Source organism: Parambassis ranga, chromosome 2 (genome assembly GCF_900634625.1).
Source record: "Parambassis ranga chromosome 2, fParRan2.1, whole genome shotgun sequence".
Classification (NCBI taxonomy): domain Eukaryota; kingdom Metazoa; phylum Chordata; class Actinopteri; family Ambassidae; genus Parambassis; species Parambassis ranga.
The window spans coordinates 7,805,514-7,830,338 of NC_041023.1; the positions used below are offsets into that span (position 1 = coordinate 7,805,514).

General features: G+C 41.4%; 2 protein-coding genes across 8 annotated transcripts; one reads left to right on the forward strand and one right to left on the reverse strand.

Moving 5' to 3' along the window:
- The first annotated feature begins 478 nt into the window (after positions 1-478).
- On the forward strand, positions 479-10,717 carry grhl2b (grainyhead-like transcription factor 2b). Of its 3 annotated transcripts, none has more exons than XM_028400424.1 (16): positions 479-844; positions 2,093-2,282; positions 2,374-2,441; positions 3,309-3,687; positions 3,844-3,902; positions 3,984-4,140; positions 4,228-4,339; positions 6,760-6,854; positions 8,167-8,325; positions 8,688-8,745; positions 8,846-8,985; positions 9,071-9,108; positions 9,281-9,372; positions 9,692-9,777; positions 9,880-9,944; positions 10,018-10,717. In XM_028400424.1, the coding sequence occupies exons 1-16, from the start codon at positions 825-827 to the stop codon at positions 10,130-10,132; spliced, it is 1,833 nt and encodes a 610-aa protein (XP_028256225.1). In that variant the 5' UTR covers positions 479-824; the 3' UTR covers positions 10,133-10,717. The 3 variants fall into 3 exon arrangements, with proteins under 3 accessions (XP_028256225.1, XP_028256226.1, XP_028256227.1); XM_028400425.1 differs by having other exon boundaries at positions 3,847-3,902; XM_028400426.1 differs by having other exon boundaries at positions 9,692-9,800; positions 10,018-10,133.
- An 814-nt stretch (positions 10,718-11,531) lies between these two features.
- LOC114431815 (neurocalcin-delta B) lies at positions 11,532-23,794 on the reverse strand. 5 transcript variants are annotated; one of them, XM_028399456.1, is made up of 4 exons: positions 23,594-23,794; positions 14,565-14,995; positions 13,520-13,625; positions 11,532-13,374 (listed from the first exon to the last, which is right to left on the reverse strand). In XM_028399456.1, the coding sequence occupies exons 2-4, from the start codon at positions 14,940-14,942 to the stop codon at positions 13,280-13,282; spliced, it is 579 nt and encodes a 192-aa protein (XP_028255257.1). In that variant the 5' UTR covers positions 14,943-14,995; positions 23,594-23,794; the 3' UTR covers positions 11,532-13,279. The 5 variants fall into 5 exon arrangements, with proteins under 5 accessions (XP_028255257.1, XP_028255256.1, XP_028255258.1 ...); XM_028399455.1 differs by having other exon boundaries at positions 14,565-14,998; XM_028399457.1 differs by lacking the exon at positions 23,594-23,794 and adding an exon at positions 15,119-15,250.
- Between the last annotated feature and the right edge of the window lie 1,031 nt (positions 23,795-24,825).

Below are 24,825 nucleotides of genomic sequence, written 5' to 3' on the forward strand. Positions count from 1 at the left end.
GGATCTCCTCATACAATACCTCCATTAAGGGGACAATGGCATTGTGTCAGCTAATGAGAGGGCTCCTCCCTGCCTTCGGTCTGCTCTGAGATTACCTGAAACAAACACACTCAGTCATTATTAAAATCTGAGGGGTTAAAAGTTAAGTCTGCGGTTTAAAGATAAAAACTTGTGGTCAGTCTGAAGCCGTGCTGAGAAGCCTATCGCTGAAATTATAAATCTCTTTTTTTTTATTAGTTAAAATAGTATTTAAAGTAAAAAATAAAATCTAATCAGTTGCCTTGTGTTCCCCTTTGCTCTGTTTCATTGCTGTGGTTTCAATGTCTTATTTTTCCCTTTGCTTTCAGCTGAGGTGGGCCTCTACCTGCCCCCATCAGCCAATCAGGACCCCGCTTCGCTCCGCAGCAGCCAATCAGCGCACAGACTCGCCCTCAAACCCTTCAATTCTTTTAGCTGTGAAAGAATTTCAGCCAAAGTTTGACCCGCTGCCATTAAAGAGCGAGAGCCAAGGCAAATATTGTAACGCATGGCAGCAGGATGTGTGTTGATGTTTGTCCAAAAACTGCAAAGTGCAAAGTGAGCGCGGGAGGAGCTGAGTGATTGGCTGCCGGGGACAAAAGCGGCTTTACCTGCCAGGTGGAGGAGCAGGAGGAGAGACGGAGAAGAGAAGAGGGGCAGGGGAGGAAGAGGAAGAAGGAGAAGAAGAAGCGGGGCGAGAAAAGTCGACTTACCTGTAGCCCAACTTCTGGCAACTCACTCACTCTGTTACCTGCTCCGACTTGAAAGTCCAGTTTCACAAGGAAGAATCGTAGAGGAAGCAAAATATGTCACAGGAGACAGACAAGTAAGTGATCGAGCCAGAGGAGAGGATCTGAGATGATCTGTGCAGGAGGGGGGAGACTTTAGCAGTTTCAAATATATATTTAAAGTAGTTAAAGCATAGTTGTTTTAAACAAAAACAAATAAGAGGACGAGCCGCTGGATTTTACCTACTTTTGAAACATTTATGACTCATATTTAACTAAAGAAAAAAGTTTGACAAGCTTAAAAAAAGAAGAAAGTTGGCGCCGTGGATTTTCATTAGAGCTGAATGCGCCATTTTTAACTGATGGTGAAAAACAAAAGTCAGCAAAATGTGCAAGGAGCTGTTTCTGTAAACACTCTGATGAGTTTGATTAAAAACTTTTATTTTTATTATTATTATTATTGCTGCTGCGTGTGGATTGCGTTACATTTGTAAGGCCTGTGTGTGTTGGACGTGCTTCTGAATGAGGACAGTCTGAAGCCTGCTGGCCTCCTGTGTTGTTTTGTAACACTAGAAACGTCTTTATTAATGCACTGTTACTTTTGGACTGCAGTTGTACTTAATGATAAAATATTTTTTTGTATTTTTGTGTGCTTTTAAATTCAAGTTTAACATAAAATTATTATTTCTTTAATGTTTTTTATATGTATAATTAAATAAATAGAACTCATAATCATACAGCTGTGTTTCAGTTAATTAATATTATTAATATAATTATTATTATAATCAATAATACACAAATGGTTCCTTCTTCTTAATACATGTGGGGCATACATATAAATACATATTTAAATAGAAAACATGATCGGTGCTTTGTGCAGCCTGCATGCTTTATGAGCCGCTCTGCTGTTTTTTTAATGCACCAGTGAAAAGCATAGGTGTCCACCTCTATTATTATTTTTTGGTTAAATCCACCAACGTCGCCTAAATGTCTACAGACATGTAATTAATCAATTGCACGCAGCACATTTTACATCTGTGAAGATGAAGTCCTGGTGATGTTATAAAACACTAATGTCTCTATGTGGTATTCATATTGTGCCATGCTGGGAGGTTCTCCTGTGATTGGCTGAGCTCAGATAGATGTTGTGGCAACACCGTGTGTTTAACTAGTCTGTGATCTCAACTTAAGTGGGCCTAAAAGAGCAGAGAGGCAAACACACACAGAACAGGCATGAGAACTGCTAAAGCTAATCCCCTTATCCCCGTTTCTAATGCCAAAACTAATGACAGGCAGAAGAAAAAAATTAAATTAAACAAGTAATGTATTCACTTTTTGCTTTACAGTAAGCGTCTGGTTGTGGTGGTCCCCAATGAGAGCTCTTTCCCCTCGGTGCGGCGGGCTTACACCAGCGAGGATGAGGCGTGGAGGTCGTACCTGGAGAACCCGCTGACCGCGGCCACCAAGGCCATGATGAGCATCAATGGAGACGAGGACAGCGCAAACGCCCTGGGCCTGCTATATGATTATTATAAGGTTTAGAAAAATAAACACTTAATAAACAGAAAGAAGAAGAAAACACACACACACAAAAACTAATTATAAATGGTCTCCATTTTCCTTCCAGGTGCCCAAAGAAAAGAGACTTCTGACAATCCCCAAAGCTGTTGAAAACACAGAGGAACAGGACAAGAGGTCAGTGCGTTCAGGCCTCAGTCACTGATGCAGGTGTACAGACAAAAACATGCAGATGGCCGCAGTGATCAAGGATAAGTCGTAAAGCTCTCAGTTTTTTAAAAAAGAAAATTTTTATGACGTGATAAACTCTGTAAGATCACAGTGAGTGAGTGCAAACGTTACACACGAGTGAGTCCTGTTACACTTGAATTAATGAGGCACAGCCTGGGATGAAGCCAATAAAAATTCTCTGATCCCAGAAGAGAAGGAAGAAATACAAAACTGGGACTTAAACACCTGATGATGAGAGAAAAGCAGGTGTTACAACACACGGTCCCTTTAAAGGAAACACATTTATTATCACTTATTTAACAAACACACTTTAATTAGATACATAACATATGCACAATCAGGAATAAGAAATTAAACAGATATACACATATAGACGTTTATACAAATATAATACTAAATTAATAAGAATTAAGTTTAATAGTATTTAGTAGTGGGAATTATTTTACTTATGTAGACATTATGTAGCTGCTTGATAGACTCCCTGTCTGAAGTCAACCCTGCCCCACTCCCCATCTCCCCTCACCTCTCCCCAGCAAGACAAGCAGGAACTCTGCTGTTTACAGGGGTGTCCACTCAAACTCCATAACATCATGACAGCATGTACACTTCAGTGATGTTTGGACTGCAATCCACGACTGACTTTACTGCACCTAATGCATGTGTGGACACACAGACAAAGGCAACGACCCTCTCATGGAATGTTGTCTTCACTCATCACGCCCAGATGTTGCTGCTTACTTAATGAATTTGTTCACTTAGTTTGTGTCACTTTCTCAAAGATATGCATCCTTTAATTTCATGTGTTTTTGTTAGGTCCATGTTGCCAAGCAACCCCAGCAGCCAAAGCGAGGTGGAGACGGTGGACAACCACGTTCAGGTGCTTAAGTCTGTTCCTGTGAACCTGTCGCTGAACACAGAGCAGCAAGACAGCAAACGGGAGCAGTTCAGCGGCTCGACGGGGGCGGGGTCAGGGGACGGAGGCTCTCCGGCTGTTGCCGTGGTGAAGGCCGAGGTGTATGCGCCCGTCTTCATGGCGGGAGCGGGGCTTCACTACAGGGTGGAAGCAGAGGAGTCGGCGCGGGTGATCTACGAACAGAGTCCGTACGAGGTGACCACCGTCAGTCACAGCTCGTACGTGAAAGAAGACCGGCAGAGCCCACCTGACAGTCCGTATGAGGAGGACAGAGACGGGGTGAGTCCAGACAGAATAGGTGTCGGTATTGTGCTCAACTGGAATACCACTGCCGAGATGTTTGTCTCATTTTTCTTCAGCATTGTTTAAACAGTTCCTCTCACAAGATGTCAACTCACCATAAATCATTTCCTCTTTTTTTTGCATTTTCAACAGAAGTACCACTCACCTTCCTCTCTACCGACAGATAACTTCTTATTTCATCAGGAGGGAGTGTAAGTCACTCAAAACACAACTTGACCACACGGTGTTAATCTGTGAACATCTGTGTGACGATTCTTCTTCTCTGTGTGCAGCGACAGCTTCCAGTACACGCTGGACGCCACTCGCTCGCTGCGTCAGAAGCAGGGCGAGGGACCCATGACTTATCTGAACAAAGGCCAGTTCTATGCTGTGACGCTCAACGAGCTCAGCGGCAACAAACGTCTCCGTCACCCCATCAGCAAAGTCCGGGTAGAGCAGCGGATTCTTTCAGATTTAGTCCATCGTGAGATGCTTCATGTCACACTGTGTCTGAAAGTTTCACACACGTTTTTTCAGAGCGTGATCATGGTAGTGTTCAGTGAGGACAAGAACCGGGACGAGCAGCTCAAATACTGGAAGTACTGGCACTCTCGGCAGCACACGGCCAAACAGAGAGTCCTGGATATTGGTAAGACTCTGTCTTCTCTTTATTGTCTTCTTGTTCTTAAAGACGAGACGACAGATTGAATCTGTTGCCTATGCTGGAATGTGATTAGCTAATAAACACAGCATTACCAAACTGGGAGCAAACAAGCCTCCACCCAACTGTCTGCCTCCCAACTGTCTGCTGTTCAGCTGCCCACCACCCGCCACCATCAGACGGGATGCTGGGCTGCCCTACACACACACATACACACCTGGGTCAATTAATGTCACACACATTGTAAATCCTTTTATCTACTCTGATTTTTTTTAAAGGTGATTATACGCACCAGCTGCGAACTTTCTCTTTCCCACGGGTTCACCGTGCGTCATGGAGGCTCGTCACACTTTTGACCTTTGGCTACCGATAATTTTCGGTTGATGCATTTGAATTTGAACCGACTTTTTCTACGCCTTGTTGCATGACTGTGTGAGAAGCTTTGTAGGCAGTTTGCGTTGAACAAGCTTGGGCCTGCTAACTAGGCAGAGATTCAGAGGTATGTGGGAGACTTTAGGTTGATGAGACACACACACACAAACACACAAACACACACACACCTACACGCAGCTTGTTGGGACAGGGAGAGGAATGCTAGCTACACTGTTACCTTGACTGGTCTTGGTCTGTTGAATCTAATTCTTGCCCGGTATAGATCTTCATCTTAATTCCTATATTTACACGAACCTCATCACTTTATCAAAGGGAAAGAGGGTGGAACAGTTGAGCCTAAGCTGGAAATCGAGAGGTGAATTCAAAGGAAGGTCAGGAAAACAAAGAAGTTTTGGGTTTGTTTCCTTTTTATCCATGTGGCTGCCACCAGGTCCACCACTGACTTATCAAGCATACATCAGTATCGGCCAACATTTGCCTTGTTGCCATCGGCTTGTTGGCATATAGGAGGACATTTGCAGATGACAGTGATGTTTATCTATTGTATTATTTCACTTCTAAACTGGACGAACCTTTTTATATTATATTATATATATATATTGTAATTTATGTCTCAAGATGTATCACTTCAAGGCTATCATGCAAAAGTGGATGTATGAGCCCATCTTTACTTTAAAACACTGTGGATTTGGAGATGAGGCGGATAGCCATGAGCACATCTTATAAGAGGAAGCATTCATGCAGATATCTTTCTGCATGAATGCTGTCTGCGTCCTGTTTGGCATTTGCCAGTGTAATGAGTCTGTTTTTGTATCATATAAGATACAGGACAGATAACATAGAAGCATCTATGGCTGGAGCCAGAGGGCTTAAATATCTTTCCATTATATCGACACGGAAACACATACTTTAGAGAAAAAGGCCACCTTTGAATGATCATGTTGAGAAAAGACATCTAGTGTAAATCCCTCTACTGGCTACAGTGAGGTCAGACTCAGTGTAACTTGAAGATGTCCAGAGATGAGAGATCGCGTCGTGCCCCCAGGCCGTGTGACTGAAAGGATTATTTGAATGGTGTCATTTATCAGGGGGATGTTAGCGGGTAGGCATGTTTCTGCCTGCACCTGCTGAGGAAACAGGAAGTGTGGCAGAAAAAGGGCGGTTAGGATGATGGAAGAGGTCAAAGGGGATGCGACCGGCCGACCTGATGCAGGGGGATGCTGATGGAGATTTCATGGATTATTTTAGTCAATCGCATGAAAGACTACAACATAGTTTTTTAAGTCTTAAGTCTCCTCGGTTTAGCACTAAAGTAGAATTCTTTGGGACTATTTGTTTTGCATGAGACATTCGACTTGAAAACTAACATAACTGCCATAGGTGCTGTTGCTTGTTTACATATTTCCTGTAAACACAGCTATGGCAGCCTCCCCCCCTCACAAAAAAACATAGTCTGCACTGATTGGCCAGCTCCAGTGGCCTCAGGAGAACCGCCTTTTAAACACAAGAGGAAGGAGGGGCCTAAAAAAATGAGTATGTGCCCTCAAATATAAGATCATTATCATCCTATCATATTCCAGGAAATGACAAACTTTTTAAGCAGCATTAATTCAAGCATCGTTGGCCCAGATTCTGATGGTACAGCTGACGTATACGTGACGGCATGCCAGCGTACGTCACTCTGTGTTTGAGAGCCCCTCCTGTTTGCAGTTAAATGTTAACAATATTGTTCATCAGAGCGACTTTTAATGTGGCCCTTAGAGCGAAACGTCTCCTGTGTGTGTGTGTGTTTCCTCCCGCTGCCTTTGAAGCCTGATGGTTTGTTTGCTCTCATAGATAAGGCTTTATCATCTCAAATTGAAGCGTGCCATTTGATTGCTTATCTTAACAAACAATAGCTACCTGCTTGTGTGCTTTATTGACCGATTGGTGTACAGAGGGAGAGGCCTAATGTTTAGAAGAGAAATAAACCATGTCCCTGTCTTGTTTTTTGTGCCCCCACCCCACACACACAGCTGATTACAAGGAGAGCTTCAACACCATTGGCAATATCGAAGAAATCGCCTACAACGCCATCTCCTTCACCTGGGATGTGAACGAAGAGGCCAAGGTACAAAACGCTAATATTACACTCTGTGTGTGTGTGTGTGTGTGTGCAGGAAATAAATGTCATTGTAATTTTCCCAGAAACCGGTCTACTATATTTGCTCTCGCTGCAGGCGTGTACTGAATGTGAGGAAAAAGCGGCGGGACAGGTTTTTTTTGTGATGATTCAGGTGTTGGCAAACAAATACAAATTCATGTGATGCAAACACTCCAGAGCTCGTGTTAAAATTGATTGAATTACATCATACTACAACTAATGTAATAAGTGTAAACTATCAGCTGAAAGCAGCCAGCCCTGTGTGTCCTGGTCATAAAGTCGCTGTTTGCTCTGGTTGTGGAGCCCACTCCTTTTGTTTTTTACTGGCCTCTCCTTAAACAGAGACCTGTCAAGTGTTTGAACTGCAGAGTGCCCCCAAGGGCCAGCATACAGCAGCCAGGCCCTGTCCCCACCCTCTGTTGTTTGTTTTGCCCTCATTTCTGTGTGAACATGTGTGACTGTGTGTGTGTGTGAGAGAGAAAGAGGAGTGTTATGTGGCTCCCTCATTGTAATAGCAGCCCGGGGACAAAGACATTGCTGGAGGTAATCCAAGCACACTTCTATGAGCCAATATTGACTCTCTCTCTCTCTCTGCATCTTTCTTTCTGTCTGTTAATCTGTGGGACTATGAGCCTGTTGAGGCACTTAAACAGGTGTAATACTCTGAGAGTTATCCTCTGTCAGGAAGTGGACACTAACTTTAGCTTTTCTTTCTTAATTATAGAGCAATTCCTAAAAAACTACACCTGTAAAACTAATAGTTGAGACTATAAACAGGGAGCTGGACCCATCCCAAGTTACTTACTAAATTAGATTAAAACATAACATATTATTCATCATTATTAAAAAGTTGTCTTTCTGTATCGATTGGATTGTTTACACATCTGTTTCCCTGTAAATTCAGACAGAGAAAGGACAAAAAGCCTAAACGTGCACCTTGCTTTGTAATGTAATCTAATTACTAAACACACAGTATCAGAGTATCTATAGAGACAAACACCAATAAAGCCATCACACAGCAGAACATATTTAAATGTCTCCAGCCTCTCAGATGAGGCGCTCCCCGTGGCTGCTGGGGTTAGGTTTTATAGTCCAGGTTAATGACCAACCTCCTCGGCTTTTGTTGTGGACCACATTAGCAACCAGAGCCCGAAGACTGATGGCGACCAGGCACAAAAACAAATATGCAGGAATGCAACATCTATGTGACTGAAACCTCTGATAAGAATCAGATTAAAAGATAAGACTGTAATCACACCTCTCCTGTGTCTTCTGGCAGATCTTCATCACAGTGAACTGTCTGAGCACAGACTTCTCCTCTCAGAAGGGTGTGAAGGGTCTTCCTCTGATGATCCAGATCGACACGTACAGCTACAACAACCGCAGCAACAAGCCGCTGCACCGGGCCTACTCACAGATCAAGGTCTTCTGTGACAAGGTGAGAAAATGAGAAATTAAGCGATTGCAGCATCATTCTTTAAAGATGCTTTTTTTTTTTTTTACATATTTGTGAATCTTATTAAAAAAAGGTGGATGAGGAACAGTTAAAAACACCATCACCTCAAATATGAATAAATTACCATACTGACCAGGAAGTCCTGTCGAGCAGCTGTCAAGTGTTGAGCAGATCTGCAGTTAAATCACAACATCATTCCTCCCTCTAGTGGTCAAATGTTGCTGATCCTCAAAACACATCTAAACGCACACAGACACACAGACACACAGACACACGGGTTATTACTGATCTACTCATTCCTAAAGACAGCAGCAGTTCATCTGTGTTATTTGTGTTTGTCTCAGGGTGCAGAGAGGAAAATAAGAGACGAGGAGAGAAAACTGTTCCGCAAGAAGTCCAAAGGTCTGAGCAGCATGATCAATTACATCGATTTAAAATCTCTGGCTGTATCTGTAAATAAATTCATTTTTTTCTTTCTTTTTTTTTTATAATGTGTGTCCAGGGAAAGATGGAGGTGTTGGGGTGATATCTGTTCCCAAAAAGTCAGACACCACATATTTCAAGACCATGACTGACCTGGAGGCCCAGCCTGTCCTCTTCATCCCTGACGTGCACTTTGGAAACCTGCAGAGAGCCGGACAGGTCGGTCTTATCTCAAAGAAATGTCAAATGTATTAAAAAAAAATCTACTACATACATTTAAATCCAAACACTTCATTTTTTTCAGGTGTTTACCTTCAACACAGAGGAGATCGAGAGAGAAGGGTGAGTATCATCACATTTACATCAGGTCAAATATAAGGTATGCAAATGAGAGCAGGTAGATATCAGCCTCAGCTGCAGGAAGTGCACGTGACCACGCTGCACACAGAATGCATGCTGTGTGTGTGTTTGTATGTGTGCGTGCGAGGTACAAGGTGTTTGTTGTGTTTCGCAGGAGCGTGCTGGTGAAGAGGATGTTCAGGCAGTCGGATGAAGATCTGTGTCCGTCACCGCACAAGCAGATTAAAGAGGAGACGCACAAGAGAGGTACGAGAAAAACTGCGGCACACGTAATTGTTTCTCCCACAAGGTCGCACAATCTCGCACAGCAGCTGCCCGATGTATTGTTCTGATTTATAATTAATTATTGTGACTATTAATTTGTCATTAAACAGCCTCAGGTTGTGTTTTGATTGCCCAAACAACAGTTCTTTAATGTTAGGCGCTGGGACTTTTGGATTAGCAGAAAGTTTTTCTGTCATAAAATAATTGCTTTTGTGCCAAATTAACCCTGCATTAACCCCTGGTAAACCTGAACAACATGCATTCGGTGTGAGGTAAATGTTCTCCCTCCTGCTGTCTGCAGTCCTGCTGTATGTCAGAAAGGAGACGGACGAGGTGTTCGACGCTCTGATGCTAAAGTCTCCCACGCTCAGAGGCCTGATGGATGCTGTGAGTGATGCTTCTGTTTGCAAGTGAGAGCCAAATGTCAAAGGCTCAGCGCGTTAGCCGCAGAGCACCTGTTCACAAAGCGCCTTCATTTGTCATCCACAGATCTCGGAGAAGTACGGCCTGCCTGCAGACAGGATAGCCAAAGTCTACAAGAAGAGTAAAAAAGGGTGAGTCACCAAACACACCACTCACATCAGGCCTGTCTGAAGCTTAGTGAAATGGGGTTTTTTTTTCTCTCAGAATCTTAGTGAACATGGACGATAACATCATCGAGCATTACTCCAACGAAGACACCTTCATCCTCAGCATCGAGAGCTACGCAGACAGCTACAAGATAGTGCTAACAGAGATTTGACAGCTCGTCAGCTGACCTCATAGAGACTGCAGGATGAAAGCATTTAAAGAGACACTGTGACTCCTACAATCGGCTGATAAGGCATTACTGGAAAAAGGTCCACGGACACAGCCGACCCCTCTCTCAGACACTGTTACACTATGAAGCATCTGTGCAGGAGGACGCTGGTATAAAGGACATTATTATCACGACCTCATCCTCTGTGTTGTGAGGTGAAAAGATAAACCACAGATCTCCACTTTGATTTTTATTGTATAAATTGTTATTGTATATTTGTATGTTTATTCTTGTTTTGTACAGACTCGTGTTTTTTGCCAACTAACACATCAGGAGTAGCCTCTTGAAATGCCTGATGTAGCTTGAATTAGTTGATCCCAAGTAACCTAGCAGCTTCCTTTGCATGCCAATGTGTTTTTTTGTTAGTTATTTATTAATGGTATTTTGCATTTCTTTAGTAATTAATCCAAAAAAATTTCAAGTACTTTACATTTCACAGTCCCTCCCAAACTCTCAAGGAGTTTTCAAAGGGCTTATCCCTAGCTTTCATAATATTTACATGTCAACAAATAGCTTAAGTGTTTATGAGATGGCAATGACTCAGAAATAATGTCAACAAACGTACTTCTCTTCCTGTTTTCATATGTTGAAAAAATAAAGATATCAACAGAGATGCAATTTGTTTGAGCTAAGTGCTAATTTATGTCTCAGTGGAAATGCTAATTTTGATGTTGTGCAGGTGTAGTGGCCTACAGAAACAGACCAATGTGTTAATTAGCTAAGACCAATAAACACGAATACCTGTCGAGTCAAAGTTAAAATGGAAATTTTAATTAATTGTAAATGCGGCGAGGGTAAAAAATGGCGACTTTGTAAGCTAGCTTCTATTTGACGTAATGCTAGCACCACTTTTATAAATGTCACGATTAGCATTGACCGTTTTCCACATGCTAAACACTGTGAAGGTTAGTTTTCTGAGCTAGCATGCCAACATAACTGATTAACACTTAACAGAAATTGCCTGATTAGGCGTGTGTATAATCTGCATATAAAAAACGTTGTCCTACCTGAGGCTGTACCTGCGCATTGAGCATGCTAACATGTGCTAACACGGTAGCCTAATGTCCGATAGGTACGCTAGCATGTTCAACAGCTACTTTCAGCCGATTGAACGTTTGAACTTAACATTAAATCTGAGGGACGTTGCTTATTTTCAGATGTTTGGTGTTCAAATCAGTTGATTTATTATAAATTTGATATCACTGGAAGTAAAAGAATCACAAAATACCGTAGAAATATCATAATGAAAAGCTGTACCGCTAACATAGCTAATGTTTAGCTATGTTAGCTGCACAGCTAGCATAGCTAAATACACAGTATAGGACACAAAGGGACAGCTTGCTATTTTTCCATTTTGCCTTTATTTGAATAACAAAATGGACCTACACAGAACACATAATGCATGTTTACAATACAAAACCTACAAAATGATACAGTGACAAAGTTTTCTTTTGTTCGACAGGTGTTGTACAGTATAAATAAATACTGTTTTTTTTCCTTTTCCTTTTCTTTTATTCGTCTATATTTGGCACTTGACCACAAGAATCTATTGAAATGAAATGTGGAACTGGAGTACCCGATCACCTTGTTGAAATGTGCAGAAGCCCGGAGCATTAAAATGCAACTGTATTTTGTTTTTGCCACTGTCAGCATACATTAACTTGGGGATAGAAGCAGAGTAAAAAGTAAAATTCTGCAGGAAATAAAAAACTGGTGGATGTTACTGTTCCTCACGACCAAATTCAGTGCATCCATCTGTCAGTTAAATATCATCAGTAGCAATACAGATGAGGAAAAAAAGTGCACATTCAGGAGACGTGATGTCACATTTGCACAAAAACCTAAGATCATTTTTTCACTTTCAGAGGACGGCGGACAGAAAAAAGTGTTTTGATTTCTAATCTTGAGAGATCAGGACTAAAACAGTGAAAAAAATAGAGGGTGGGAGGGGGAAGGATCTGTAGCAGCTGATATTAGAATCTGAATGCATAGCAATATGTGTGGTCCTCTCCTTTTTACACATCTCTAACATAAATATGAGTGAATATACTGTACAACTTTCTTTCATATCATATTTGTCAAGTAAAAGAAAATAACATGTTTTATCGTCACATTCCAATAATTTATATGTCAAAAAGTGAAATTCTCTTCCGTTGCGGCAAAGCGCCACAATGTTCACAGAGTAAAAGAATATATACGTACATACTATATATTCATATAACATCTATCTTCTTTTTTTGCTTATACACTTGAAATATAGTTGGAAAAAGAGAATCACAGCTCTGTTTATATGCATATGTCAAGTTTGTATGTGTAAAATGTGTGTGAACATGTATATTGTGTTTATTTCAGTGTGTGAGTGTGTGTGGACACAACTTGGCATTAAAAAGTCACTTTCAAAAGAGCAGATGGTCAGTCATCAAATATTCCCCTTCATTCATTCGGATGTCCCGAGTCAGTCTTGGTTGGATGTAACGTTCCTCCAAAAGTATACATTTAAAAAAAAAAAATCCTCTTTTCATCCTTGAAACGCGTTTGTGGTTAAAAACTACAACTCCCAGATCCTCTGTCTACATTGCCGCACTGTAAGCTGAGAATCCTGGCACACTCGCACTCACACTTCATTCCTTCCAGTGTTAACATGGGAGTTAGACTGCAATACTTATCAAGAGGACAAAACAAAGCACGACTCTTTTCAGAGCAGGGACGATGCTTTTTAAATATAACAAATAAAATGAATAAAAACAAATAAAAGCGAACTTGGATTTGACTCGACGTACCTCACAAAACGTGCTGGATTCTCCTCGCTGGCTGTCTCCTCAGATTGAGAAGATTCTGTGTTTAACAAGTCTTTGATGGGATTTCAGTCCTCGGAGTTATGTTTGTACCGTGTATGAGACCCGTGTCGGTCTGGGACTTCTCACCAGACGCCGAGGCACATGAACAGAGTGTACAGATGTGTGCTGAGTGCATCTGTTCATGTGCCTTTGTAGCTCATGAGATCAAAATGCCAGAAAGAAGCTCGGATGGGTCAGATGGGAGAGAATGTGTGAAATTTCTTAAACTGCAGTGGAGTAAAAGTCCAGGTTTCTACTGCCCAGCACTGCTGGGGTCACACTGAAGCAGTCTGACGATGGAAGGGTCGTTCTTCGCACCCTCCACAAACTCCTCCAGGGACAGCTTACCTGAAAAAGAGAGGTTGTTTTAACGACATTATTCACAGCAACAATGCATCCAAACATGGTGGCCGCCGCTCAGACTGGCTTTATGATGCATCTTCCTGAGTCAGAACTGGTCTGAACAGTTCTCAGATAGTAGGGGGGGTCTTACCATCTCGATTTGTGTCCATTTGCCTGAAGATTTTATCTGTACGTTTCTCAGGTGTGGACTCGTCCTCGGGCATCTTCATCACAGAGGACACCATCTTATATATGGCCTATAAAGAGACAGCAAACGAGAGAGAACACAAGTCTGAGTGTAGGACATGAAATGCATCACTAACAGTTGCTATCTCTTAAAAAAACCTTTTTCAGTTTCACTGAGACAACTGTGATAATAAACAAGCGTCGTACAGTCCGGGAAAAAAATACATCTCAGCGACCCATCAATCAAATTATCTCTGCTGGAAGGAAGAGAGATAAAAAAGACTCATTTCATTTATTTTTGGCTCTGCTGCCCGATTCGACCGTGGAGGAACAAACAGGAAGTCAAAAAAAGTAGTTTAGGTTTCTTAAATAGATTTTTAAATAGGATTTTTGACCTACTGGAGAAGTAGAAGCATTTTTCCAAGATACACATATGACAGTCCAATAATTTAACTGGAGGCACTGCAAAAAGGATCTATTGATTGATGTAAACATTATTATATGTAGTCCTGTGTTGCAGTGACTCTTAACACATACCCTATGAATACAGAACACCGACTATAGAATCACACATTCTTTAGTGCTCTGCTCAATTTAGCCTCACAATGTAACATGTGTCCAGGACTGCTAGGCGTGTATCAGATGCTCTGACAGAGTTCTTAAGCATTTGTCCGATAACATGAGGAGATGGTGTTGCTGCACAGTTGCTGGGTGGATACAGTGCTGAGTCAACACGAGGATCAGAGGAGCACCGCTCCCTCCCAGAAATACACTGAGTCTTATTTAGACCAGAGAGGGGACTGCTGGTTTCTAAAATTACACCGTGCATGATTTTCCTGCTGTGGCCAGTCAGATGGCGTTAAACATTTTAGCAGATGGATATATGATGTAGCAGCTGTTATGGGGTGGCAAACACGTAGCGGTCTTAGGAGCAGGGATCATAACGTTAAAGAGAGACTATATGAGGCTAAAGGGTGTAGAAAGAAGGAAAACAGGAAAACCAGACCCACCGAAACAATCTCCAACATCTCTGCTTTGCTGATGTATCCATTCCCGTCCAGGTCGTACATACTGAACGCCCACTTCAGCTTCTGGTCCAGCCGACCACGGGAGGTGACGCTCAGGGCGATGATGAACTCCCTGAAGTCTATGGTCCCGTCTCCGTTTGCATCGAATGTACGGAAGACGTGCTCGGCGAACTTGGAGGCGTCGCCGTAAGGGAAGAAGTTGGAGTAGATCTTTTTGAACTCCTCCAAAGAGAGGGCGCCGCTGGGGCAGTCCCTCAAGAAGCCCTTGTACCACTCGGTGATCTCGTGCTCGGTGAAGTCCGTGTTGTCCATCAGGTCCTGCATGACATCAGGACGGAGTTTGCTGTTCTGCTTCCCCATTGCTGTTGGTTTTGTAGAGGCTGTGGCTGATGTAAGGGCAGTGGCGCTTTGAACTGCTGACAGAAGAAAAGGGGAAGACAGAGAGAGAGAAAGAGGCTTTTTAGAAATAATTTCAAATGACCTTTAACCTTTTTCATATAAAAAGGGGGAGGGAATAAAAAGAGGAACTACAAAACTGTTTCTTGTTGTGTTTCTCTGGATCCTGTTTGTCTACATCTTCACATCAGACCTAGGAGACAGCGCCAGGAGAATCTACCCACAAACAACATGTGGTCTGGACACCTGATAAGGATGCCTCCCTATAAAAGGTCTACAAGGCATGACAGCCTGGGGCTCACTGTAGGCACTACATCCCCCAGCTGGCCTGGGAGTGGCCAGGAATCCCCCCAGGAGGAACTGAAGGCTAGAGATATCCCTCTGTTCCCTGTTGTTACTGCAGATATAATGGCCTAGGCATTACTGTGTTTCATAGTAATGACAGAAATAAAGCAAATAAGCAGGAGTCAGTGTATGGCTCAGGAGGTTTTGGGATACGAAACCTACTAATATAAATATATCTACAGAGTCTTTGGTCCTAAGATGTAGAAAAAAAAGCATGAAATATAAGATTTAATTTACTAACAGATTATTTTTCATACTTCTCTTTTTTGGGTTAAAATTGGTACTTCAAGGAGTTCTTTTATCTTATATGCTCTTATCTTTTTTCATTTTGACATCTCATGATGAAATGCAAATCAACTTCAGCGTAAAAGCAACAACAGTGTACCACATAAAAGATAAACGGAGATGAGCTCAGCGTGTGGCCTTGTTCACGTGCCGAGTCAGGTTCGGTGCATACAAAATGCACCTGCAACAACTAAAGACCACCAAACCTTTTCATGGCATCAAACTACCGTAGTACAGATGCACAACCACACCTGCTAGAAAGCCAGGCTGTGTGCATGCACCTCTGCAGATGCATCATCCATTTCCTGCAAGAACTCTAAGGCACACACGCATCAACATCCTCTGAGATGGCTCATTGATCTGGTTTGGGCGTTGATAAGGTATTTTTGAAAGTGTTTCCTGTCACATGTCTGAGCTGGGTTTACATATCAGAGAAAGAATGTAGGATTGAACATTCAAAGCGAAAGTGAAAGGGGAGTTTTTTAAAAACTCATCTGAGGACACAGTTCATCATCTAACCCTGCAGCTAATGTGATTAGCACCCTCCCTTGTCAGACTGCTGAGCTCTCCAGGCTGAAGACAAGAGGGAAGCTGTAAAAAGCTTAGCTAAGGATAGTGACAGATAAAATCAGCAACGCCAGGTCAGGCTAAAGCAAATCACTGTGTAGTACCGTAGGTTGTTCCAGGAAGGGAAATAAAGACCTGTCAGTCAGGGTTTTGGCTTGTGTTTGGCATTTCAGGATCATCAGTCACCATGTTTATGTGATTTTCTACGAATGTATTCAAGTTGCATTAAAATTGCTGCTACAGAAAAGCTTCTACAGTCTGAAAAATGCACCAAAAAAAACACCAGTAATTTGGACTGAAATTTAGTAATTTAGTAAGAAGCCGCTTTATTTCCCTCTCACACTGACACATGTTCAATACACAGCCAGCTATAATCCTCTAATTAACTCAGAAACAAAGAGCTGCCCTGCAGTTAGCAGTAGCGGGGAAAAGGAGATAAACACATGTTTACACATTCATCACTCCTGAAAAAATAAAAACACACATGAGCAGCTACACACACTGGAAATGTGCACACCTGACCTTCTCAGGTCTGGGCTGGTTGACTGACAGCTCCCCTGCGTCTAGTCTTGGTGACTTCCCCTAAGAAGCCTGTTGCATTATAGCCAGTGTTTTGACATATTGTAGCAGGAGAGCTGAGGTGTAACACTCAATATTAATCCTTATATTTTTTTCCATCAATAATTTCTGCAGTAAAAAGTATACAGCAGCCTGAGCCGACATCTTAACAAAGCAGGAGGGAATGTGAAAGAATAGCTTCTTCAAAAATGAAAGGTATTGATTCCATTTTTGTGGGTAGAAAGAAAACTAAAATAAGCCAGTTGTGCAGCAGGACGGGCCATAAATAACAATCTAATGAAAGGTTAAGAGTACTACAGATGTGCTTTTTTGCTTCCTGTTAGAAAGGTGCATCATTCCAGCACATAATCAAAACAAACGATATCATCTTTGTTGCTGTAATTTATGTTGTATGTATGCATCAAAGCCTGCAAAAAGCCTCTCCCGCTCCTTCATTTTCTTGGTTACCAGGGTGACAAGTCCCCACCCATAAGATTTGTTGACTGAAAAGAAGCAACACTGATGATAAGGAGGGAAAAAAACATTTTTAAGAAGCACTTAGAGTGCACAGAAATCCGCATAGCGTCGACAAAATATGGTCTCATCTTGTTTTGTCATTTAATATAACCTAACAGTGGTTGCTAAAGTCCACTGGGAGACTTACATCTTCATCCCTACATGCAAAATAAATTCAAAGTTTAACTCTATAAGTCAAAGAAATATATCTGTAATTTATACGTGACCGATCTTTGTTTATTTATTTGTTAGCAGCATTTATGTTTTTTCTGAGCCCAACATATTCTCTTGCTTTCATTTCATTCATAAACTCTTGCTGTGAGTGAAACCGCCAAAGACTCCAATCTGCATTTTAATTGCTTAATGGATTGTGGTGCGTTTCCATGACAACCCCATCACTTGTTTACCGCAGCCACTGGGCCAAAACAAACAAATTATGTTAAAAAACGTGCCTCACAATAGAATTCAAATGACAGCTAGTTGGGCTGTTTTGTTTTTCAGTTGCAGACCTAATCATAAGTCTCCACACTGTTTGCACATTAATATCGAGGAAGTGAGCCGCCTAAAATGTCTCTGTGTAAACAAAGGAGAAAAGGTTAATTAGTGTTATTCTTAATGGAGTTACAAAAACAAACAGTGGGAATTAATCAGAAAATTTGTTTATGCATAGTGCAAATTACATTTTTAACATCAATCTGATTATGACATCATCTGAACAACAAAATTATTATATATTATTATATATTAGCATTTGCGTGCTTTCCTAAATTAATTATATTTAAAGCAACCTTTATGTGAAAAAAGAAGACTGTGTAGAATATGGAAATTTAAGTAAATATATGATGATGAACTGAATATATATATAAAAACAAAAACAAGATATTGGAATAATTCATTAGTCATTAGATCCAAAGCCAAGTATTTCGCTTTAAAAAAACAACATGGCTGTCTGGTGTCTGTGCAGAGTTTGCATGTCCTCTCTGTGATTTCCTTCCAAATTAAGATTTGGTTTAATCTTCCACTCCTGGTGAGAAATCTCCTCCATGACTGTACAATATATTATATGTATAAATATATGCACCACTTCAGACAGAAGTGTCCTATTAATACTGATTAAAGTGTCCACTGCTACAACAACACTCCACTCTTGCTCTTGGCTGAAGTATTAAGAAATGATGGGATGAGAGCTCAGACCTCCCCTGAACATCCCTTCAGCCAGTCACCCTAAGAACTCTGCTATTTGTGGCTCTGCAAGATCACTGCTCACAATTAACTGTTAAGGCTCTTACCTGATGCTGCCGGCAGACCTGGTGATGGCATCGTTACATAACCACGGCTTTGACAAGGGGACAGGTCACGTGGTAAAGTCAAGCCTTGACCATCTTGTAACATCAGGACATGCCAACAAACACTAATTTAACCTTCTGAGAGGAGAAGAGGCCTGAGATAGCGCCGCTGACCTGAGCCTGCACAGGTATTAGAGGAGACCTTTGCAGTACAGGCTGTGACTTTCTGTTTCCAGCAACACAGACAGGACACACACAGTCAGTGTGAGACACAAGAGAAGACAAAATCTGGCCTTTCAGAGAGCTTTAACCACCGAGCAAACAACAACAACACCCTGAGCATCATGCAGCTCAGACAACATCAGAAGTGGCGTCACAAGGAAGTTCATAAGCTAACACAACTCATCTTAAAAACAAGACAGGTACAATAAAGCAAGAGTTTATTGGGTGACATTCTAGGCTGTAGACCTTAAATATAAATTTAAAAAGCTACAGCCACAAAATATGCAGAATGTTTGCATAAAAAAATGACTCAAATTTATAAATGATCAAAAAGTTCATGAGGAATTTGTGGTCAGTTATTTAGTTGATTTGTCAACTATTCCAGTTTTAATTTAGCTATTTTTGAATAAGGCCAAAAAAGGTCAAAAGAGGGCAGAACAATTTAATTAACAGAATTCTTTAATACTTCTTTGGGGCATAATAAAATATTGATAAAAATTGATGCATGATTGATATGATCTTTTCCTAATATGTAGTCAATTCTTGTCCACAAAATGATAAATGCAAAACGTGCTGCCTGCTAGTAGCTAAAAGTAGCAAACAACTGTAAGCTGTTCATGCAAATGTAGTCACCAGATTCTTGCCAACCTTTTACTTTCTGCCTGCACTCACATATTACTAAGGTTTAAGAGGTCTATTTACAGCCTATTACCACTCTAAAGCACTTCAGTCTGGAGCTGGGATTTTTATACCCATCTATAGTTGACTCCTCTTTGCTTTTTCAACTGAAGGCCCTGCACACGGCATTCATCCCAGAACATCTTGTTGCACACTTGCATAACAGCCACAAGTCTCCATTTATATCCTTCAGGTAAATCTTCACCTAAGAGTCCCAGAGATAATCCACCAACAGTGAGAGCTGAGTGCAAACAGAGTGCCAGAGTGACCTGATCACAGACGGTGACTTTGTGAAAGATACATTCAATAATGAAATATGATGCATGTGTGACCAGGCTGCAGAGCCGTTCGCCCATCGAACAGACAAGCAGTTATTAGACCTGCAATCTGATATCCACCTACAGATAAGAAAAAAGTTTCATCTCAGCTTTTTACCCTGCGTAGATGAGAAACTTTCAGCCTAGGACCAAACGTGAACAACCAAAAAGGGCCTCAAGTGATTTACATTTCCAGACACACACACGTTTTATCTAATCTGAATAATTCTTTGTTGCTATTTAACTGTGTAATAAACTCTTGTGTATCTCTTCTCCCTCTTCAAGACTTCTATATTTTATTCGTATTAAAGTTAAAAAAACATCAATCGCTGTGTCTGCTGGGGCGTCCTTGAATGTGTTGTTATCATGCATTATTGTGAAATTGCTTTCATACTTCAAATCAGACGTTACTGCCTGCTACTTACGCAGGTGAATTCACCACTTAAGTGCATATTTAATTCAGGATGTTAGCAGGAGAGTGGGATACTTTTTAATGAGGGTAGATAGTTGTTTATCGCATGACTTTAGACATGCAAGACATTACTGACTGAGTTGCAGAAGCTTTCATTCCATAAAAGGAGGTAAACATTGGGTGAGGTTCAAGCAGCTGGGAGTCAATATGTTTTCATTTCATCCTCAATGCAAGTTTAGTTTGTTCAAGATGGCTTTGCTGATATTTGGAGCATGAAAGCAAACAGCAGCACCTTGACAAGGCTTTAATATTCCCATACAAAATAAGGCTGGGTGCACAGATATGACGTTTAGAGGGGTTTCTACATAAAACTCTCTTCTAAAGCTTCACACAGAAATGTTTGCTCATATCAAAGTAGGGCAACAAGTAAACAGATGAGTGAAAGACTAGACGGAGAACCTGCATCTGTCTCAGGTCTCTGAACACCGTCTGGTGTTTAGAGATGATGCAATAACATCGCACATCTGATCAGTAAAATATGTCAAACCAAACATCGCATCGGCACTGCAGGCTGCCTGGCATAACTGTGGGAACACCGTGAATGATCACGTTACAAGTACCGAGATGACGTCTGTTCAGAGTAGCATGTTTTAGTGGCTCCTTGAATGTCTGGGCTGCAACTCTATCTGCCGTGTTATTTAGTGTAAGGTCAGAGCTGCTGGGACTGCTGTTGGTACCACAGTTTGAGGAAAGTCCTCAACAGGAGGAGAAGGAGTTCTGTGCATGTGTTACTAAAAACAGGAGACAAAGTCCAAAAAGTTTCAGTAAACATGACAAAAAAAGTAAATCAACTACATTAAATTAAGCATATTTCACACATCATACTCAAATTCCAACTGTTCCCAGACATAAATATTAGTTAGATGTTTTGTTAGTCACCAAGCAAATTTAACTTGCAACTATTTTTAGATTGTTTACAGTGTTTAAAGAGGAAAATGCTACTTTCAGCATCACAGTTTGAATGTTTTTCTTCCTCACATGATACAACACATTACAAAACATCACCTTGGTGATACTAGTACTTTGTTGTGACTTTTTACAGGCCAAATATTGACGAGAAACAAAGAAACAGCCACTGGTTTCAGTCAGTTTCACATCAAACTGGAACCAAAGATCCAAACTTTCATACAGTCAACTCTAAATATAGACTCCTTACACTTGCGTGTATTAGAATAGTACCTTAATCACAACTTCTGTCTGTCATTTCAATGCACACACCAACTCATAAAACTGTACATTTAAGCAGCATTTTGTGAATTATAGGCTTCTGAAACACTTTGCTTGACAATATGTGGTCTCACTTTCTCAAACTGTTACTAAAAAATCCCATCCATCCTGCATTTGAGAAACTTGAGGCAGCAACTTCATCATAATGCAGCACACATGAGCTCCCCATTGTGAGCAGTAGAGCTTTGTGCGTCAAGGCGCTGCAGAAAAACCACAATCATGACACTGAAGCCACTATGAAGAGAGCGAATGAGAACAAGATAAAAAAAAAAAAAGTGTCACTGACAAGCAACTGCAAGAAGGCCGGCGGTGCTGCAAAGCAGACAGAGGATCAAATCGGACAAACACTCACAGCAAATTGTCGCTGATTGCATGAGGAGAGGGCTGTTTATTTTTGCACCGAATATCTAAATGTGTCTCTGAAACAGCCTGTTGCAAAGACAAAGATGGGACTGTCAATCTGTCTGATGACTAAACAACTGCCACCCCTGTCTGCCACACAACATAGGAGAAATGTGGCCTTCCACCCAAAAACATTATCTGTTTAACACAACAGAACTTGCTTTGCTGATTCTGCATCTTATGCTCCCATCATTCCAACCTCACTTAAATGTTTCACTCATCCCTGCTTTCTCCAAATCACTCTCAACATCTGCTTTCCTAAAAAAAGGTCTAATTCAATTCAAAAGAGAGCTGACTGCTGCCCAGACAAGCCTAAGTACAGGCAATGCTGCCAGTGTGGTCAGTCTGGCCCAAAACAAGCCTGCAAGACACCCACACAGACAAAAAAAGAAACATCTGTTCAAATTTAGCATGCATCTGTAAGAGTTCAGCATCTTGAAATGTTTGGATAGATGCTTTTGGCACCAAAGGGGCTATTATCTTGACTCCACCCTGGTGTCAACACCTCCATAGGTCTTTCAATTTTCTTGCTCATGTTGTACCGGCTGCTTGAGCTGTTTAATTACACAAATCAAATTGGAAAAAGAAAAAAGTTTGGAAGCCACAGAGCTTCAAACACAGCAAAACCCAAATGTTTGGCCGCCAGCAGCCATCCTCTCTGATCACTGTGTGAACACTGCACTAGGACCAGAGCAAACTCAACCATCATCAGTTCCTGTTCACATCCCACATCAAACCAAAGAGGCATTCGATCACCACAAGCCACCAGCCAGAAAAAAAAATGTACACAGTGAGGTCTGGTAATTCTACAAGCCACTTGGAGAGGCAGCACTGGACTTTAATCCTCAGGTCTACTTGCTGCATGATTGTCTGACGGAAACCTGAAACCAACACTGAGTCCAACGCTGTCAATCATTTTGTGTATTAATTATTTACATATATATACATACAGTAAAAAAAGAGGTAAAACAACACATCACAAGATGAAGAGCTGGGAGTAGTAGATCAACCGAGACATGCTTGAAAATAATAATAAGGCAACTTCCAATGGACATTTCTTATATTCTAACTGCAAAACTGAAATGCAAGTGTTGTTGCTGAGAAAAACTGATATTATAAGGAATTTAAAAATGAATGTAGTTGCAGCCCTAAAACATCTGACAGCCTGCTAATGACAGCTTCAATAAAATGAAGAAATAAAACTGCACTGAAGTGTCACTGTATTACTGTGAACTCACTACTAGATGTTAATGTGCACGAAAACAAACATTTGCACTTTCAGGTAGCACAGAAGCTACCTCCTGTTTTAATCCACTGATTGACTGATGTGTGTTTGCTGAAATCAGATACCCTGCTCCTCTCAGACTTGTGTGGTGGCCGGACTCTTTTTTCCCACTTCCTGCTTTCACTCATGCTTGAATTAAATGTAAAAAAAACAGCTTCGAGGGTTCAATTAGGACAAGAAGGAGAAGAAGAAGAAGAAGATGCAGCTTCATCCGATTAGACATGGAGGTAAAGCTTTATCCGCTGCTAGCATCATGTAATGCCGCTGCGCTTTCAAAGTTATAGGAGAAATACAGTTGTTCTCATTGTTTTAGTGTCTTAACCTGCAAAGCCATCTCACCTGAGCTGCGAGGAAACAGAAAAAAAACTATCAGGAAGCGGGCAAACTGCGAAGAAGAAGAAGAAGAAGAAGGAGAAGGAGGAGGTGGAGGAGGAGGGACGTTAGCGGGAACTTACCTCGCTTTTTTAAAGTTGCTGCTGTTGAAGGCTTGTTATAGAAAGTCTCTTTAATAGTCCATTCCCTTTCGTCAATGTGGCGGACGGTGTTTGAAAAGAGTTCAAGAGGCGGTAAACGGGAGCCTAACAGGAGCAGGAGTTCCCCGGCTGCTCACAGTCCAAACTCCAGCAGGCTTGTTCCTCCTGAGCGGCTGCACAGTCTCCGCTTAGCCCAGCAGCCTCGTACCGTGACGTCAAGGCTGCGCGTCACATGGTGCGTCAGCGGCCAATCAGGAGCCGCGTTGTCCTGGCAACAGGAGTCTGACACCTGAATGGCGATTAGTATGTAAAAAAATTTACACAGAAGTTGTGGGTTTTGTGGCTAAATGGCCTGCGGCAATAATATGCACACACGGGCATTTGTATGTGTATTAAACACAGTGAAAGTTTATTAATGATTAATTACATTCTGCCAACATTAAAAAAACACTTTAAATTTGGCTGAATGAGCTCATTTATTGCAGCTTCCCTGTTTCTAAGTAGTGCATCTTCTTCTTCAAACTGCTTTGCTTGCAGAAGTCTAATGCATTATTTAGCTCAATTTATTTGCTTTTATGCAGATCTTGTGGGACAGTGTCTGTGTTATCATAGATCCTATTCTAATTTTGTTTCCAGCTACAATTTCTGCATGCATTCTTGCTGTTTTATGCCTAATGAGGAGTCGAGTGTTTGCAGCAGACTTCATTTTCAAATCATTTTCATCCAAAGACTATTTGTTTTGCATTTTCTTTGCACCAGATATGCTCTGATGGAGCAGCAGTATAATAAGCTTACTTGTTTCTGAGTACATGCAGGATGATGATGAGAAAGATTATGATGATAGATAGCCGCCATGCATGTGCCGTGGCCTAGTACAGGTGTTCCCATGCATGCACATTGGGAGCCATGCTTTGCCTATAAGATGATTAGTGGAAGTCAAAGCCACGGGGCTTATTCAGCTGGTGTTCCAGGGAGCACTTTCTTAATGGCCTTATAAAGTACACTGTGAACCCCTCCCAGCTGCTGAGTCAGTAAAATCCCAATCACGCTCACAGATAGAGTTCACAGTAGAACCATGTATGAGACATTTAAACTGTCCCAAGGTGCATCATCTTAGCTTCTGTGAGTGATAAAATGGTGTTTTTTTTGTCGTTGGCCCTTAACCAGCAGACAAAATTGTTATTCGCTCTTAACAGAGGTGAGAGCTCATCAGT

Excerpts from the sequence above, each read along its gene's own strand:
- grhl2b (XM_028400424.1), top strand. The coding sequence starts at position 825 with ATGTCACAGGAGACAGACAA. Across the intron at positions 8,746-8,845 it reads GTTCCGCAAGAAGTCCAAAG|GGAAAGATGGAGGTGTTGGG; the intron begins GTCTGAGCAGCA and ends ATGTGTGTCCAG. Across the intron at positions 9,778-9,879 it reads TCAGAGGCCTGATGGATGCT|ATCTCGGAGAAGTACGGCCT; the intron begins GTGAGTGATGCT and ends TGTCATCCACAG.
- LOC114431815 (XM_028399456.1), bottom strand. The coding sequence starts at position 14,942 with ATGGGGAAGCAGAACAGCAAACTCCGTCCTGATGTCATGCAGGACCTG. Across the intron at positions 13,626-14,564 it reads AGATGTTGGAGATTGTTTCG|GCCATATATAAGATGGTGTC; the intron begins GTGGGTCTGGTT and ends GTCTCTTTATAG. Across the intron at positions 13,375-13,519 it reads AATGGACACAAATCGAGATG|GTAAGCTGTCCCTGGAGGAG; the intron begins GTAAGACCCCCC and ends TCTCTTTTTCAG.